Below are 18364 nucleotides of genomic sequence, written 5' to 3' on the forward strand. Positions count from 1 at the left end.
GTAGGGATTCATATGCAGAAATAATGTTGTCGGTGATTAAGCGTCCAGGTACGAAAGCTGATTGTTCCTCCGAAATTATCTCTGGCAAAACCTTCTTAAGACAGTTTTCTACCACCTTGTAAGCAATCTTATAAAGCACATTACATAAACTGATCGGTCGGAATTGCGAGAGAGTGGAGGGGTTGGATACCTTAGGAATAAGAACTAGGATGGTGTCATTTATGGAGGCAGAACTCTCCATTCCCCCAATAATACAAAGAACTGCATCCGTCACATCATCACCACAGACCTCCAATTATGTTGAAAAAACTGAGCTGGAAAGCCATCAGGCCCCGGAGCCTTTTGAGGGAACATCTGAAGAGGGCACTTTTTATCTCATCCCTCGTATACACTACTATAAGAACAACATTCATGGCCTTGGTGACCTTCACAGGGACGGAATCAATAACCTTATGCATGTCATTCACCCCTTCTGATTGAAATAATGATGCATAGAAATCTGTCACCGTAGCCTCCAGTAGCGCCGAATCCTCAACAGTTAGCCCGTTTGCTGCTGCCAAACTTTTAATCAAGTTTCTCCTCCTTCTCTTGTTTGCTCTTTGGTGAAAAAAGAATGTGTTTTTGTCGCCCGCCGATTGGCTCCAAATGATCAGGACCGATTCTATTACTTCTTTTTCTAAGCCGGTCCAACTCAGACGTAAGCTCTTTTATTTTCCTTCTCACTGAGCCAAAAGTGTCTGCCTCCCATGGCTGCAGATCGGATGACAACATTAGTACTTTCTCTCGCACCACCTCTACCGGGTTTCCCTGCACTTCTCTATTCCAACCACATGTGATCACGTCCCGCAACTAAGGGTGAGTCTCCCACATCACTTCATAGCAAAAAAAACCCGAGGTGTTTTGGCTTGTCTTGCAAGTGACTCATCATTTAAACACAATTTCACAACCGAATGGTCAGAGCATGCTGCAACTTCATGTGAGACTGCTATGTTTGGGAAAATTGTTGTCCGGGTTGGGGTTGCCAAGGCTCGTTCCAACCTGACCCGTGTATATGAGCCGCCTGCCACATTCTTCTTGAAAGTCCAAGGCGTTCCAACGTACCCTGAATCTTGGAAAGAACAGATATCTGCTGCATCACGGAACACATCTATTTGTGCTTGACTTCATGGCCCAATCCCGTCGTGTTCATGAAGATGTAAAACCTCGTTAAAGTCACCAATACTTAGCCAAGGCAGATTACTTGTCGAAGACACATTTTTAGAGTATCCCAAGTATATTTGTGCTTCATCACAAACCAAAGTTAAATGCCAAGGATTAGGGCATAGACTATCAACAAAAGCATCAATATGATATTTAGAATAACTCAAAATCTCTAACTTTATTTCTTTATTACAGAAAATACCAAGCCCACCGCTCCTACCGGAGCTACTGACAGCATAACTGCAGTCAAACCCAAGGGGCGCTGCTAAAGCTTCGACATGTGTACCACTAATCTGAGTTTCAACTATCCCCAACAAGGTCGGGGCAAACTTTATCATGAGATCGCGAAGTTCTCGGACTGTCGCGACATTGCCCGCTTCGCGACAGTTCCATGCCAAGATACTCATTGGACCCGACGGTCCTCCCCGAGGGAGTCAGCCGATTGCACATCAGAAGCAGTAGACTTGTTTGTTGAAGCTCCTTTGCGGGCCTTCTTGCATTCCTTTGGGGGGATATAGGGTGGGTCTGGAGGTGGAACGGGAACATTCACATCAGCAACGGAAGCAGGATGCTAATCTGATCCATCCAGTTTCTCACTATCTCCTACTGTCCCAACGTTCATGTCTAGTTTCCTTGCTGCTTGGCCCCTCCCCTGAGGCTGATTCTTCTGCTCCAAATGAGCTTCAGTGTGTATGTTTTCTGCAGCCTTCAGAGGACTCTGGGCAATATCCAGTTCTTCCCCACCATCATCAAGACCAGCTTCATTGGAACTCCTCTTGCGAGGTGCACCAACACCACCACGGCCTCTACCGCGAAAATTGCCCTGGGGAAAGGTGGACCTGCGCTCATTCTGTTGTTCAAGACGGGATGTTCTTCTCTTGGCTACAAGACACTTCCCCCATTGTATGCTTTCCTTGGGGTGCACCCCGTCGCCGCATTCCTCCTTGTCGTGGCCAAGGAGGCCGCATACTTCACAGAAGAAGCCAGTTTTCTCATATTTGACTTCAAGAAAGATTCTCTCGCCTGCAAGGTTCAGGGGAGTCCACCGGATCAGTGGTTTCGAGACATCTATGCTTGCGCGCAGACGGATGTAGTTTCCCTCAAAATAACAAGTTGGGTTGAGCTCCACGCTCCGTACAATGCCAATTCTCAACGCCAACTAATCAACAATGGGCTCCTTTAGGTACAAATCTGGGATTTGTGAATCTGCGCCCACACTGATGACCTCTGAAATTGAACAGACTCCTGAGCGTGTTTCCCATCGAATTCCTCAATCCGCACCATTAGCCCATGGAAGATCCATGGTCCCTGAAACATTACCCTCTTCCAATCTCCTAGACAGAAAACTTGAATGACAAAAAGATTGCCATCTACCACCCTGATCTCAGGGTCATGTGCTAAATTCCATATGGACTTTAATTAGGGTTTCCTTCAATGCTGTGCTACTGAAAGTTTTGGATGTATTAACCTTTGCAACAGCGAGCCAGCACCCCTCCTTTGCAAGTTTCCCACTCTCCTCTTCTCCCACATAGACCTTGTCAAGCTCTCCCTCTTGCAGTCGCATGTGCTTCATGGCATCCTCCAAACCTGCATCAGCTGCCTCCTTCCCACTCCCGTGCCTCTGAGATCTCGATCAAGACGCAGCCATGACCGAAACCTTCCTCTCCACTCGCCGGCGAAGCCGATCTACCCCCCTCGTCACAACCATGGATGCCAAAGGTCGGGAAGACAGACCAGTTGTCCCCTGGATCGGCCCGAGGCACCTGCGAAGCGATCGGAGATGAAGGTAGACAGAGATGACGGTACAAATAAACTCAACGCCGACAAAAACACCGGCGGAGTACTGAAACCCTAGTCGCGTCAGGCGCTAGGTCATTCTTTAAGGAGCAACCATCTCTGTCGTCGGCTTGGGCCATGGAAAGAAGCTGGGCTAGGGAAAGAACTAGGCGCAAGGGAAAATAAATGAAAAATAAAAAAGAAAAGGAATGGGCCTAGCCTATTTCATGGAGGGATACCAGGGAGAAGGCTTGTGCTAAATTGAGGGTTTGGGCCTGATTTGGGTTTTCTGAATTGTTTTAAGTTTTTTTGTATCACTAATATCATAGGAAAAATAATATCTTTGAAAACAACCATAGGAAAATAATTAATGCTAATATGATTGTCCAATCTTTTTATAAGACACGAAAACTCTAATAAATTAAAGTACTTCAATTGGCTCCGGGAAAAATAGTTGCCACCCAAACTTAGTTTTGGGAATTGGACTTATTTTCAAAACCACAACAATGGATCATTTCTAAATGATTTTATATGGCTTATTAATGACTCATAAGGTTTTTAACATCCAAATGAATACTTTAAGAGTCAAATGATATCCAAATAAAATGTCAATCATCCATGTTTTGTGAAGTTATATTAACATTAATTAAAATGAACGTGGTGGGAAAAATATTTGTAGTCATTAAGATGCAAGGAAGCATTTTGAGCTTCTGTAATCTTTTCCCAACCAAGAATCAAAGTTTTAGATAGTCATGTTAATCCTCTTTAACAAAAAGGTTGAGAAAAATTTAAGTAATTCCTCAAAATTTCAAATGTTTCGGAAAATCTCATCAAGTAAAAAAATTCCAACATCATTTATTTAACTAAAATTTCTATTTAACAATCCAAAAATTGGTTATTGTTTGGGATGTTACATCTAAATCAAGGATATGCATGTGAGTGTTTGTCACTGCTTGGCAATCTAGCTGACAACTATTACTTCTCTATTAAAAGTGCGGGTGACGACACATGATGACGTTGGTTTGGTGGTGCTTAACACATTATGTTGTTGCATAAGGGAGAGTGTACTTGGTATCAACTTGGTACCATCTTTATAGATAATTTGAAGTAAAACCTATATATTTTACTTTCATAAAGTAAAAGACTCTGAAAAAGAGAGATGCCGGATGTGCATCACAGATGGTCTGTTGAAAGCCTTCCAAAAAAAAGGTTTGTTGTTGGGTTTGTTTAGAACACATTTAGATGTGACATAATTATATCACATCTAATTTTTTTTTCTCGAATACGCACGACCATGCGTATCATATATTCATAGAAGAAGAGGCCAAGATGACCGATACAACGCCTTTCGGCACAATGCTACACCAAGAGGTTAGCATCCCCATCCACCATGACAACACCGACACACTACTCGCCCTGCCCAACTCAACCCATAAATGGCGAAGATGTAGAACACAGAGCACACATGCCGCGTCACATCCGGATCCAACACCTCGGAGTACAACCTTCAAACCAAACTAGATCAACGCACCCTCCACTCTTAGTGCCTAGGAGATCAGCAAGTGAACAGCAGGAGCTAGCCTAACTCGAGGAAAATATCTCCAAAGAGGCGTCGAAGATGGAGTACATTGCGCCCTGGATGCCCATGCACACGGCAACAACCAACACGTGACAACATGGCGCCTAAAGCCGCGTCGCCGAGGCAAACGAGGCAACCCACACCAGCTACTCCTCCACGCAAGACACCCCAAGCACCCACGCAGCGTCTCCAAGGAGAGGACGACGCCGGCGCTGCCGCTGCCTGGCCCGGCGAACCGAACCTGGGGTTTCCCCTGGTGCTTGATCAGGGGATGGACATGGCCATGACAACGCCTCCAGGGAGGAGACGGTGCCCACAGGCGTCGTCGTTGCCCGCAGCCGCAGCAGCGCATGGATTTCTCCTGACCATGTTCATCAAGTCTACGCAGAATAGCAAACTGGGAAGTGGGGAGCAAAGTTGTCACCTTGGGCCATTACCGTGGAGAGGGAAGTAGCATGTCGCCGTCGTCGAGCCACAGATCAGCCAGCAACAACCACACGCCGCCAAGATCTCGAACCACCCCGCCACCTTGCCGCATGGTTTTCCGGGGCCGCCGCCCCAGCTTCCACACTGAGGATCCTCTTTCCGGAGCCGCTCCGCCACCAGCCAACACCCGCCTACCATCCATGGGCCAACACCGCCATCACCAGGACATCTCTCCACCACCTCGAGCGACGCTGCCGCACCGCCCACGTCGATCCGTGGCACACCGCCACCACCACGGATCCGCAGACACCAGCCGGAGCAGCCACGCCCCAGCCCGCCCGCCATGCGCGGAGGCCCGCCATGGAAGCCGCCGTCCTAGCCGGATCTGGGAGAGCACGGACCCCCGAAACGAGGCCATCTCGTAGCCCCCACGCCGGGAACCGCCGGCCACCGCACTCCCCTGCCTCCGCGTCCCCGGGGCCGCCTCCCCGGCATTCCCGCGCCGGCGAGCCGCCATCCCCGCCCCCAGCCGAGTCCGGCGGTCGCCAGCGCCACCACGAGAAGGAGCCGCCCCCGGCGCCGTTTGGCAGCGGGGGCCCGCCGCCACCGCGGCGCAGATGCCGGCGGCAGCGGCGGAGAGGGAGCACCGGAGGGAGGGCTTCTAGGCGGCGGCGCGGTTGCGCCCCCGGAGTCGCCTGGGGAGCGACTCGGGGGGTTGGGGAAAGGTCCCGACGGTCCCGATGTCACATCTAACCTTGTGTCCAGTATGTTTGTGGTTTATTTTTTTGTTCCAACTTTTTTTTTGTTTCTTGTTGCTGCGAGTTATTTGTAGGAGTTTAGATGTGACATCCTTAAAAAACATCTAGATGTGAATTAGACAAACTGTTGTTGAAAGCCGCCCACCATATGACACTAAACACTAACAAATAACCGTCAGAGAGAACCATTTGCGATTATCTTTGTCTAAGAGGAGGTTGATGAAACGTCGGAGCTAACCTGCCTTAGGTGTGTCGAGCTGTTAGTGTACAAACATGAAAATGCAACGTTTTGCAACTTACAATGAAGAAACTGATCGACACAGATGTTGGCAGTCTTACTGCGCCAGCTAAGCAATTTTAACCTCCCTAGCTGGAATTCCATGGCAGTCTCTCGCGGGCGTTAAAACCTTGTGCGGAAACCTTTGGGCCTAACGCATGAGAATATAAGAAAGGAAAACTACCTGACCAAATAACTCCATGTTTCTAGTGGATTAATAACTGCTCAACCAGATGTTTGCCAGTTGCCACATCAGCCAGTACGTATGGTTTTCGTATGACCATGCATTTTCGCATTTTGTATGACCCCTCGCCAACACACCACACGCGAGAGCACAACAAGAACAATGCTCCAGGCCCCCCTATATATATCGCGAGTTTTTATGAGTTGCCCAGCGAAAATGGCTTGTTCTATTCCCTCTCTGCTCATCTGCCTGCTTCTTCTTGCTCCCCAGCTTGGCAGCTCTTACCACACCACCAGCTACTCCCACGGTGGAACGCATGTCGTCCTCCGTTCATCCCAGGATTCAAGGGTTCCGCCGAGCTGCTCGCCCATCCATTCCGGTGAAGTATTTCACACAAATTAACCTCTGCAACAGAACGTGCTTGCATGCATGCATGCAAAATGAAATAATGAGTTGGTCATTGTTGTCTCGTCATTCCCGGCATTGACCAATTAACTTGCCTGTACTTTTTCAGGTGATGACGGGGGGCCGCTGCCTGTAATGCATCGCCGGAGCGCGTGCTCTCCTTCTGGCGCCGGCTTGGACCAAAGCAAGCCCTCGGTCGACGACACCTTCGACCGCGACGCCCTCCGCCTAAGCACGCTCTTCGGGAAGTCTGGTGTGACGATCCCCTCGACCGGCACTCCACTGGCGGCTTTGCCGGGCGCGTCCGAGTACCACGTCGCCGTCGGCTTCGGTACGCCGGTGCAGAAGTTCCACGTGGGGTTCGACACGGGCAGCGCCTCCGCGGGAGCCACGCTGCTCCAGTGCAAGCCGTGCGCCGTGGCCCGTGGCGCGCCGTGCCCCCGTGCTTTCGATCCGTCCAAGTCCACCTCCCTAGTCCACGTCCCGTGCGGCTCGCCGGACTGCGACGTAAGCGAGTGCAAGGGACGCCGCTGCACGCGCACACTCAACTGGAAAAACGGGCTGCAAAATGCCACCTTCGTGACCGACACGCTCACGCTCACGCGGTCGGTTATCGTAGATAAGTTCAGGTTCTTTTGCCTGGAGATGGCCGCCAGATCGGGGGACGGCTCGTCCGGCATCCTCGACCTCAGCCGGGACAGGCACTCGCTGGCATCCCGGGTGGCTCCGTCTCGGGCCACGGTGGCCTTCTCCTACTGCCTGCCGTCGTACGCCGACTCCATCGGCTTCCTCTCCGTCGGCGGCGCCCGGCCGGAGCTCGCCGGCCATAACGTGACCTACGCCACCCTGCGGAGCAAGGCCCTCCACCCGAACCTCTACTCTGTCCAGCTCGTCGGTTTCTCCATCGCCGGCCAGGACCTGAAGATCCCGCCCATCAAACTCGTTGGTGACACGGTGTTCGAACTGCACACCACGTTCACCTACCTGAGGCCGGACGTCTACGCGGTCCTTCGCGAGCAATTCAAGGGGTGGATGAGGCCGTACCGCCTGGCGCCGCCGTTGGGTGATCTCGACACGTGCTACGACTTCACCGGCTTGAGCTCCATGATCCTGCCGGATGTCACGCTCCGCTTCAAGGGCGGGGCGACCATGGACCTTGACATCGAGAACTTCATGTACTTCAAGGACCCCGAGAACCACTTCTCTGTGGGGTGCCTCGCGTTCGCCGCGGCGCGCACCCTGGAGCCGGTGGTTGCGGTGATCGGGACCTTGGCGCAGGGGATGACGGAGGTGGTCTATGACGTGCTCGGAGGAAAGGTTGGGTTAATTCCCCGCCGCTGCTGATTACCAACGTGCATGATGCATCTATGCATAGTATTTCGGGCTTCTCATTTTGCCTGCTTCACAAATGAGCGCCCATGTAATAAGAATCATAAGTCACGTACTCGTATGTAACTGTGGAGTGGAGTTGTATCCTTCCCAGGAATGAATAAACAACGGTTTTGCTAATTTACAGTCGACTGTTTTGTAATTCGCCGACGTTCGAATTTCTATCCGTTTGATCTCGCGTCGAGATTCGTGCTCGGTCCTGCTTTTTTTGTGTTGGTTTTCGGGTCGGTTTTGTTTATCGGGCGCGGTTTTCTGGATCCGCCCGTTTTTCCTCGACCCGGCTGAACCGGTGGGCACTGTAGGTTTTTGTCCCTTTTGAATTTGGAGCGGGGTGTTGTTCCCCTTTCCCATTTGGATAAGGCAGAGGGAGTGAGAGCTCGAGCGGCGGCGGAGGGCGAGGCGATTCCTGGAGGCGATTCCCCATTTCATGGCGATTTGGAGCTCAGCCGCCGGAGGATTTTGACGGCAGCGTCTTCGTTCTCGTCGCCCGCAGCTGCGCCGGTATGTTTCCTTGCCTTCTCGCGCCGTTTGCCCTTACTTTTTGTGGCCCTGTAGCTTCAGATCCATGTGATTTTCGGGGGTTCGCGGGATGTGTATGTTGCTGCCGTGGTTTTTCTAGTTCGCCATGGGCGCGCGAGTGGTATCTGGTAGGATCTAGTTGTGTCACCCGTAGGTTTCCACCCGCGTGATCTGTGTGTTCCTGCAGATTTTGTGGAGGAGCGTCCGGCGTGCGTTCTAGTTGTTGATGTGTAGGTAGGCGCAGAGGTTAGTTTTCTGTAGGTGTTGTGGATGTACGCGTAGTTGTTGTTAGTTTTCAGCAGCGGATCCTGTAGCTTGTGGCTGTAGTTCGAGTTGTGGTCATAGTGCCTGAATTTCATCTAGTTTTGTGTTGTCTTTGTCCCATGTTGTCCATTTCGGTGGTTTTATTAAGTAATCTATCTGTATTTTTTGTTCATTTTTTGCTGTGCACTTTCATGTATTTTTGATGCTTGTTTTTATGTTTTTTCTACCATTATGTGAGTGTATCTAAGATCAAGGGGCTGCAGTATGTGCATGAAGTTCTGCTGTGCACTGTTTGTCCTGTAGAGTTTTATTGATTTGTTCACTGCGCCTTTGCCTTATGTTTTTGTTGTGGACCCAGCCCAAATGTTTTCAGCGATGTGGGAGTAGGCGTTGTAGGCAATAGGTTTCAGCGATGGATCCTAAAGCTAATGTTTCTGAAGACCGAGTTGTTGTTTGTAGTTTTTGTAGCCTCTGAATTTTGGTCATCTTGTAATGTTTCTCGTTTTTGTTGATGTTGTCTATTGTTTGTTGCTCTTTGTCAAGCTTTTTCTGCAGGTTGGGAATTGCCTGCTATATGTAGGTTTTCATCCCCATTTTGTGCCATGATTGTTTACTTTTCAGGGATGTCATGATTTTTGAGTTTATTTTCTTAGTGTTTTTTTTGTGTCATGCCAGTGTTGACTGTTGGTTTAGTATATTCGAGTGTTGTTGTTTTGTTCTGTAGTTCATGTCATAGTTTCAGTATTTCCCCCTTTTAGTGTAATTTTAGTGTATTTTTCTGACTTTGTGTGTCCATTTTGTCCCAGTATTTCAATGTAATGTCTCCTAGGTTTTACAGTGTTTTTTTTGTGTGTGGTAGTTTTGCAGTGTAAATGCACTCATTCTACATTATAATTGTGCTAGCCTTTTACAATGTAATTGTGCTAGTTTGTGCAGTGTAATCTCAGTGTACTTATTTTTTTATTTCAGTGTAATTGTGCTTAGTTTTACACTGTAATCTCAGTGTAGTTGTCCAATAATCACAGTGCAGTTGTGCTAGTTTTACATTGCAAATCTACTCATTTTTACAGTATAATGGCGCTAGTCTTACGGTGTAATCCCTGTTTGTTTTTGCACTGTAATTGTGGTAGTTTTTACAGTATAATATCAGTGTTTTTTGTAAAATTACAGTGTAGTTTGTGCTAGTTTTACACTGTAATTATATTGCTTTTTTGTCCCTTACTTACAGTGTAGTTGTGCTAGTTTTACACTGTAATTACATTGTATTTTTTGTCCAATACACAGTGCAGTTGTGCTAGTGTTTACAATGCAATTTCTGTTAGGTTTTACACTGTACTTGTGCTAGTTTTTACAGTGCAATCATAGTGTAATTTTTGTTCAATACTTACAGTGCAGCTGTGCTGGTTTTGCAGTGTAATTGTGCTAGGTTTATACTGTAATTACATCATATTTTTTGTCCAATGCTTTTAATGTAGTTGTGCTAGTTTTTACAGTGTAATGGCAGTGCATTATGTTGTATACTTACATTGTATTTTTGAGTTTTAATTGGATACTTTTTCACTGTTACTTATGTTTTTGTTTTTTCCTTTTTTTTAGGTTTAAATGGGCAAGCTACGGAAAGCTTGTAATTGGGATGTCCCTGTAGTTTCATCTTTAGATAGTGATGATTCTGGAGGTGAAGGATTTGTGCCTAATGATTTTGCAGAAGATGGTTCTTTCCCTGTGTCTATGGTATTTATTTACTTTCTGCTTCTTTTTATTTTAGTTTTTTTGACCTTCATTTTCTTGGGTTGTCTTATTTTTTTATTGGTTTTTTCTGCAGGGATTATCTGGTGATGAAGGAGGGCTTGACAAAGCTCTTCTGAAGTTCTATCTCAACCGAGTATGTTTTATTTCATCTAGGACTTTTTATTCTTGTTTTCATTTTTTTACATTTTTTCTGATGCGTGATAGTGTGTGTTTTTCTTATGTTTTCAGAAAGTAAAATGCCTCAAGAGGAAATTATCATCTGCTTCAAGGAGGAATGTGGTTAGTTCATATTTTCTTTTTTGTTTTCAGCAGTTTTTACTTTCTGAACAGAAAAATGCTTGAAGTTCTATCTTAATGATTTTTTTTGTAGTGCTAGTCCAATTATTAGTAACTGCATTTTTTGAATGTATTGCAATGTTCTTTTTGTATTAAGTAATAGTAATCTGAAGCTATTTTTTGTCTGGTTTGATATGTGTTTTCACTCATGTTGTTTTTGTTATTTTCTAGTGTAAATCCAATTATTTTAGTAGCTTTATTTTTTGATGTATTTGTAAAATATTTTTTTGTACTTAGTAATAGTAATGTGAAGTAATTATTTTTTGAGTGGTTGATATGGTGCTTCTATTTTGTTGCTTTTGTAGAGGCAGAAACGCTCTAGTGATTACCCTACTTGTGCTACTTTCACTAGATATTCTGGGAAGTTCTTCTCTGGTGTTGTTGATGGTCTATGTTCTAGGTATCGAGATGTTGTCCAGAGATATGGCATGGGCTGTCTCTTAGAGTTTGTTAGGACTGAGGTGCCCCTTAGGTTAGTGAAGTGGCTCGCCAGTAGGTTTGATGTCCTTTCATCTGAATTCCAGCTCAAAAAGAAATTTATCCCAATGACCAAGTATGATATTCATGACATCCTTGACCTTCCAGTAGATGGTGAGCCACTTGTGTGTGATGCTGAATCTGGCCGTGATTTTATCCTCTCTCACTTCAACTTGACCAGTATTCCTCCCGTGTCCTTCTTTGCCAACAAGCTAAAATCAACCGAAGTCGAGTTGCCTGATGAAGATGTCTTTATCTGTTTCATGATTGTTGCTTTTTCATCATTCCTTTGTCCCAACTCTAGCCTCAGTCCTAGCCCAAAGTACCTTCACATCTTCCGGGATTGTCCTTCTGTGCGTAACTATGATCTGTCAAAATTTGTTTATGAGTGGCTGTTGAGTTCCATAAAAAAGTTCAAGGATTCCACTAAAGTTGCTTCCAAAAGATCAGTGACGTTTGGCGGTTGTCACTACGCTTTTGCTGTAAGTCTTGTTATTGTTTTTCTCTTTTTTTGTTTTTTAGTTTGATTTGTGTTGTTATAGTCATTTTAATCTTTTCTTTTGTTCTTATGTTTCCAGGTTTGTTACCTTGACCAACTCAATTTCGGTCTTCACTCTGTTTCTGATGTAAAGCCTCGCATCCTAGCCTGGAGAGGCAACAAAGTTAAGCAATTTTCAGAGCTTGATAGAAACAATAGCCACTCTTTTGGTAAGAGGCCTCTAAAGCAGCTGTGTGCTTCAGTTCATCCGCAGGTTGGTCTTTTGATTTCTCTTTTTTGTTTTTTTATGTTAGTGTCTCTGTATGTTTGCGATGACAACTTTTTTTTGTCATTGTAGCAGTCTATCGACAAATTTTCAGCAAGCAAGGATGGTGATGTTCCCTTTTGCAATGCCAAACTTTTCGAAATGAACGTCCAGAAATCATTTTGTGCTCGTTTTGGGTTAGAGGTTAGCATAGTTATGATTATGCTCTTTTTTGCCTTTTATTCTTTTCTTTTGTTTTATTCTTGCGGGTTTACTCTATTCTTTTTCTTTTTCAGGCTGCTCAAGTAGTTATAGACCTTGTTAAAGATAGGAACAAGGACAAGCCTAAGCTATTTGTAGAATGGTCAGAATCACTTGTAATTGATATTATTGATTGCATAGCAAACTCACCATTGATTGCAAAATCTATTGCTACACCAAAATTTTCTCCAAGCGAATTTCAATCTCTGAGCAACTTCTCTTTTGGTTAGTTTCTTTTCCTTAATGTTTCTCTTTTGATTTTGTCTTTATTTTCTGATTTTTTATGTAAATTTTTATTATATGACTTGTTTGTTGTTTGCTCATGTTTAGTGTTTGTTTCTTTATCCCTTTTTTGAAGGCAAAAAGTCTGTTTCTATTCATTCTTTTATTGCTGAAAGAAACTTTGAAAATGTTGTCGAAAAGCCGTCTTCCCAAGTTCAGTCCCCAATCCCCAATTTGAACGAAGCTTCTAATTTTGCTGCTGGTGTTATTTTGGATGGGGATTTTGTCAATCCAGTAGCATTATCTAGCTCATCTCCAGCTCCTAAGGTGTGTGTTGAGGTATTTGTCTAGTAACAACAGTTTTATGTTTTTTATTTGTTTGATGCATTTTTTTACTAATCATTTTTGTGTTTTTGTTTTGATAGAGTGTGGTGAACGAAGCTAATGTTGAAGGTGCAATTCCAGTAGCTCCTCTATCTTGCGCAAAAAGTGCTTCTATGCTATAGGTTTGATCTTTCCACTTCTGTTTCTTTTTTTCTTTTTTTTTGTGTTCTCCCGTGGGTTCTTCTTTTTTAGTTTTTTCTTGTTGTTCTTGTTTTCCTGTTTGTTTTCATTTTGTAGGTGTATCCCCTTCAACAATGCAGTGTCCACTTCTTGCTGTTGGTTCTTCGTTGATGCAGTCAGGTAATTTTTTGTTTATTTATTTCCGGGGCATAGTTTTCATTTTTGTTTTTGTTTGTAGACGACCATCTTTTTTGTGTTTTTTGTGCAGTCGGTCTTGATAAGAAGTGTGAGCCCAAGGTTGTTGTCAATGATTTCCCAAAACCAACTTCTGCTGAATTCAGTCGCTCTCTTGGTGTCCAATCGCATCCTGAAGATTCCATTGAACAGCTGAAAGTTAAAGAGGGTATCTCTTCTGTTGGTGGACTGTCACCTCTAGTTCCGACTCGTTTGACGCAGCGGTTCCGTAACGTGGTTAGCATCTACCTCTTTGTGTTGTCATTTTATGCTATTTTTTTGTTTCATTCGTTTTTCCTTGTTTTTTTCAGTATTGATTTTGTATGTTTCATTTGTTTTTATATCAGGTAGATGATGTTGAGTGCTCTCAGTACGTTGTTGAACGATTCTTGAGTTCGATTGATCATGCGAATGATGAGGTAATTGTTTCTGAATTTTAAGTCTTGTCTTCTCGTTTAGTAGGAGTTTTTTGTTTTTTTACTTCTAATTTTATGTTTGTCCCTTCATTTTTTTGTTGATAGATTTGCATTGAAATGGTGAAGTTGCCTTCTTCTGTAGTTTCAAAGTCAAATTTCTCCTCAAGCCACATTAATGATCAGGTTTGGTGTTTTCCCTTTTTTGATTTTTGTTCATTGATTTGTTTTCTGCCATGTTTTTTTGTATGCTTTTCGTCTTTGATTCTCACTTTATCTCTGTGTTTAATTTGTATTCCGCCTTTTGTGAGTTTTTTTTTGCATGATGACTCTGTAATGTATGTGTGTGTAGTCCACTGTAAGTATGTTTGACTTTGCATTTGTGTGGTTGACTTAGCTCGATGAAGTTTTATATTGTAGCTAGCATGATATTGAATGTCTGCAATTTTGTTGAGTGCAAAATCTCCAGAATTTTTGTAATGTAATACCTATAGTTTTTCCTTGAATTATATGGTTTGGGGGTTGTTTGTTTTGCATTACTGTCTATGTAATTATCCATAGGTTTTACAGTGTAAGTTGTGTGTCTAGTACTGTAATGTGAGTATGGCTGACAATGTAGTTTTTCAGAATTTTACACCGTCATTAAGTAGAGTTTTACACTGTAAGTTGTGTGTTTGGATACTGTAATTCTGCAATGTAATTCCTGAGGCTTTTACACTGTAGTTTGGTAGAGGTTTACACTGTATTTCTTCCTTCAAATGTATGGTTTGGGGGGGCTGTTTGTTTTGCTTTATTTTCTATGTAATTATCCATAGTTTTACAGTGTAAGTTGTGTGTTTTAGTACTGTAATTTGAGTATGGCTGACAATGTATTTTTTCAGAACTTTACACTGTAATTAAGTAGAGTTTTACACTGTAAGTTGTGTGTTTGGATACTGTTATTCTGCAATGTAATTTCTGAGGCTTTTACACTGTAGTTTGGTAGAGGTTTACACTGTATTTTTTCTTTGAAATGTATGGTTTGGGGGCTGTTTGTTTTGCATTATTTTATATGTAATTATCCATAGTTTTACGGTGTAAGTTGTGTGTTTTAGTACTGTAATTTGAGTAGGGTTGAGTATGGCTGAGAATGTAGTTTTTCAGGACTTCACACTGTATTTAAGTAGAGTTTTACACTGTAAGTTGTGTGTTTGGATACTGTAATTCTGCAATGTAATTTCTGAGGCTTTTACACTATATTTTGGTAGAGGTTTACACTGTATTTTTGAAATGTATCCCTAGGGTTTACAATGTAAAAATCAGCAGAATTTTATGCCCTGTTTTTTGTGTGGACTGTATTTTTGGTGGGGATTACAGTGTATGTTTCCTAGACTTTTTGACCCTGTATTTTCTTAGAGTTTTGCACTGTAATTAAGCACAGCGTCTACGCTGTAATTGTGTAGTGTTCTACACCGTAATTTTTATGAGCTTATAGTAATTGAGTAGAGTTTTTTACACTATAGTTTTTGGTGTCTCTGTTGGTAGTTGCAGCACAGTTAGTTATTGCATCTCTTAATCTAATTGTTTTTCTTCAATGTTTGTAGAAGGCAGTAGACGATGTTCAAATTGTGGGGAGTTCTAGTTTTGTTGATAGATGCAAGGACCTTTCAAGATCTAATGATGCTGCTTACAACAAGCTTAACAACTTCAACTTGGTAGAAGCTCAATCAACTAGTCGTTTCCCTAAGAATCAAAAGGTAATGTCATTTTCTCTTTTGCTTTTTCTATTGTGTTTATATTTTTCATAATTTAGTCATCCTGTTTCCTTTTGTTTTCATCCTTTTTTTATTTTCCTTATGCTTCTTTTTTGTGATGTTTTTCAGGCTGGTGCTAGTCCAGAAGTAGAAATCTTGTCTTCCGGGAATGCCTCTAGAGATCTCTCTCCTGCTCAAGTTCCTAAAGCTGATGGCGCATCTTTCATTTTTTCTAGTGGTTCATCTGGTGGTCATCAACCTCGCAGGATGGTTTTACCAGGTAGATTTAACTCGGATCCTTATGTTGCTCAGGGTAACAAGTTTCCTGTCACAGTCAAAGAAAGGCGACACCACCTAGCAATGGTGCAAATTGGAAATCATGAAAGTTGGTGCAAGTATGTTTTGCTGGCCTTGTGTACTTTTCCTTTTTTCTATATGCTTTATCAAATGCTAATGTATGAATTTCTTTTTAGACTAGTAGTGTTTGTAGCTGTCATTTTAGTAGGTTCTTACTTTTACCTCATTTCCCAATGTGAATTTATTTCTTCTTTGGTTTTTTGTTGATAGGTATGAAGCAATTCGATATGACCGAGCCTACTGTAGCTATCGTAATCTTGCAACTTTGAAGTCAAGAGAACATGTGGATAATTTCTTCATTTTGTGCGTTTGTCGTTATCTGTTCAAACAAGCTCACCCATTAGTATCAAAGAAACATTGCTTCTTCTCTTATATCGGGGTATGTTGTATTGTGTCATTGTTTTGTTATTTTGTGGCATTTTTTAAGCATTTTAACTGTGGTTTTATCTTCCTTTTTGTTTTTCAGTTTTGTAGTTATATTCTCTTTTTTTTCAGGAAACCATCCTGAGAGGCTCTGATGTTGACATTGTAGGCAACGCTTTCACTGGTGCTAACAATGCTTTCCCAATGTGGAGAAGTAATCTGGTTAGTTCTTTTTTGCTTCATTTTTTAGTTCGTGTATCTTGTTATTGTATTTTGTTCTTTTAGTCATTTTTAATTTAATTTGTTTGAAGTCTAATTTGGTCTGGATTTTGGTGTGCAGTTATTCTTTCCCATTGGACAGGAGAACCATTGGTTTACCTTTGTTGTTTGCTTGAAGGAGAGGGCCTTTGCATTTCTTGATTCTCTGTACGGGGCAAAGGATCATTTTCACCTGGGAATCCGTGACAAATTGGTAATCAAACATATTTTTCCCTTTTAGTTATTCATGACTTTTACTTTTTTTAGTTGTGTTGTTGCACTCATTATTATTCCATCATTTTTCAATCTAGATTGCAAACTTCATAACAATCTGGGACCAGTTTGTGACTCCTTTGCTGCGTAAGCGCATCGACTTTGAGAATTTTGACATTGTGTATCCTACTCTTCCACAGCAAAATAATTGGTATGTATTTTTGCTTTTTCCATTTTCGGGGTGTCTTTTGTCCAATTATCTTCACGGTTTTTCTTCTTTTGCAGGGATGATTGTGGTGTTTTTACTGTCATGCACCTGAAGCACTGGACTCCTAGGACCCCAATTGGCAATATGTTTGGCGCATCCGATGTTGACAACATAACAATCAGATTGGTAAATGAGTTGTACTTTAGTGGATTCAACAGTGTCGACAAGACTTTTGTCACACACTTCTTTGATGATGTGAGTTTTTTTGTATGCTTTTTCTTTTGATTTTTGGTTTGATGTGTCTTATTCTTGTTGAAGTAGTTTTAAAGTATGTTTTTTATACAGGTCAAGGCTTAGGTGTTCTTGGAAGATGCATGTCCGGCATTTGAAGGCTTTGCTTAAAACTAGGCATTTCGAGAGATTTTTAGATAGTAGTACTGCTGGCCTTGTTTTTTTCCAATAGTGTGATTAAATGCGACAATTTTGTACACTTTTTGGCCTTCATGTCATGTATGGTGTATTGGACGGCTGTTTGATTTTCAATGTTGTGATTTAGTGACTTTTTTTTACAGAGTAGTATGAGGAGGATGGTTTCATTGTCTCTTTTTGTTCTATATGTTGTTGTTTTGTTCCTTTTGTGGTTGTTTTGATTTTACTTTTTATTTTTTAATGCATTTTAAGCATGGTTGCTTTAGCGGTAGTTGGACGTTCTTGGGTTATCAAGGTTAATTTCCACCCAACAATTTATTTTTGCTTTTGTTTTTTCCTTTTTGGGGTGTTTAGTATATTCTAATCATTTTTTTGTCTGTTTGTTTGTTGTTGCATGGTTGGCTTAATTCTTTTCTGAAGCCCCCCAACACTTAAACTCAGATTGTTAAAGTTACTAGTTCATTTTGTTTTCAGGTAAAAGAATGCTTGCTGGGCTTTTTCATTTTTCCCTTTGTGTTTAGTTTTGGGCGTGCCTTTTCGTCGTTCTAGCTAGTTTCTTTTGTTCTGCAGTGTAATTTTGGTCCCTTATTACTGTATTTTTTTAGTAGTGTAGTTTACTGTAGTAGTTTTCTATGTTTATTCCCATGAATTTATGTAGGTTTTCCATTTCTTATGTTTCTTTCCCACAATGTAAATTCAGAGGCTTACTAGGACTTACACTGTAAACTTTTTGGAAGTTACAGTGTAAGTCCTATGAAATTTACACTGTAAGTTTTATGCGTTTTTTACAGTGTAAGATCGGTGTAAATACTTGGGTTTTATGTTGTAACTCCTGGGGAAGTTTCAATTTAAGATGCCTGATAGTTTAATGTAAATTCCATTTTTGTCTTTTTGTACATTGATTTTCAATGTATTTAAAAATCACTACAAGGTCAAGGGATTTGAAAGTGTTGCTAATGTTTTTGGTGTCCACACTATAATTACACTAAATTTATAGTTTTAATGTTCATATGTGTTTTGTAGGTGAAGAATCTCCATCCTTATTTGTTCTTGTGTGGATCATCTCGTCGATTTTAACTCCCGGTCT

At 42.6% G+C, this 18364-nt stretch overlaps 3 protein-coding genes across 3 annotated transcripts; all 3 read left to right on the forward strand.

Moving 5' to 3' along the window:
* Window positions 1-6416: 6416 nt before the first annotated feature.
* Window positions 6417-7949, forward strand: LOC123156166 (aspartyl protease family protein At5g10770-like). The gene is made up of 2 exons (XM_044574332.1): window positions 6417-6579; window positions 6715-7949. The coding sequence occupies exons 1-2, from the start codon at window positions 6417-6419 to the stop codon at window positions 7947-7949; spliced, it is 1398 nt and encodes a 465-aa protein (XP_044430267.1).
* A 416-nt stretch (window positions 7950-8365) lies between these two features.
* LOC123157795 (uncharacterized) lies at window positions 8366-13071 on the forward strand. Its single transcript, XM_044575995.1, has 10 exons — window positions 8366-8495; window positions 10374-10508; window positions 10600-10659; window positions 10755-10805; window positions 11168-11821; window positions 11918-12091; window positions 12179-12286; window positions 12379-12568; window positions 12702-12892; window positions 12991-13071. The coding sequence occupies exons 2-10, from the start codon at window positions 10380-10382 to the stop codon at window positions 13069-13071; spliced, it is 1638 nt and encodes a 545-aa protein (XP_044431930.1). The 5' UTR covers window positions 8366-8495; window positions 10374-10379.
* On the forward strand, window positions 13011-17302 carry LOC123157796 (uncharacterized). Its single transcript, XM_044575996.1, has 12 exons — window positions 13011-13249; window positions 13338-13540; window positions 13651-13722; window positions 13825-13902; window positions 15300-15452; window positions 15579-15844; window positions 16017-16185; window positions 16302-16391; window positions 16510-16641; window positions 16739-16851; window positions 16926-17103; window positions 17194-17302. Exons 1-12 carry the CDS (start codon window positions 13204-13206, stop codon window positions 17203-17205), a joined length of 1512 nt encoding a protein of 503 aa, XP_044431931.1. The 5' UTR covers window positions 13011-13203; the 3' UTR covers window positions 17206-17302.
* The last annotated feature ends 1062 nt before the right edge of the window (window positions 17303-18364 follow it).

Source organism: Triticum aestivum, chromosome 7B (assembly GCF_018294505.1).
Source record: "Triticum aestivum cultivar Chinese Spring chromosome 7B, IWGSC CS RefSeq v2.1, whole genome shotgun sequence".
Taxonomy (NCBI): domain Eukaryota; kingdom Viridiplantae; phylum Streptophyta; class Magnoliopsida; order Poales; family Poaceae; genus Triticum; species Triticum aestivum.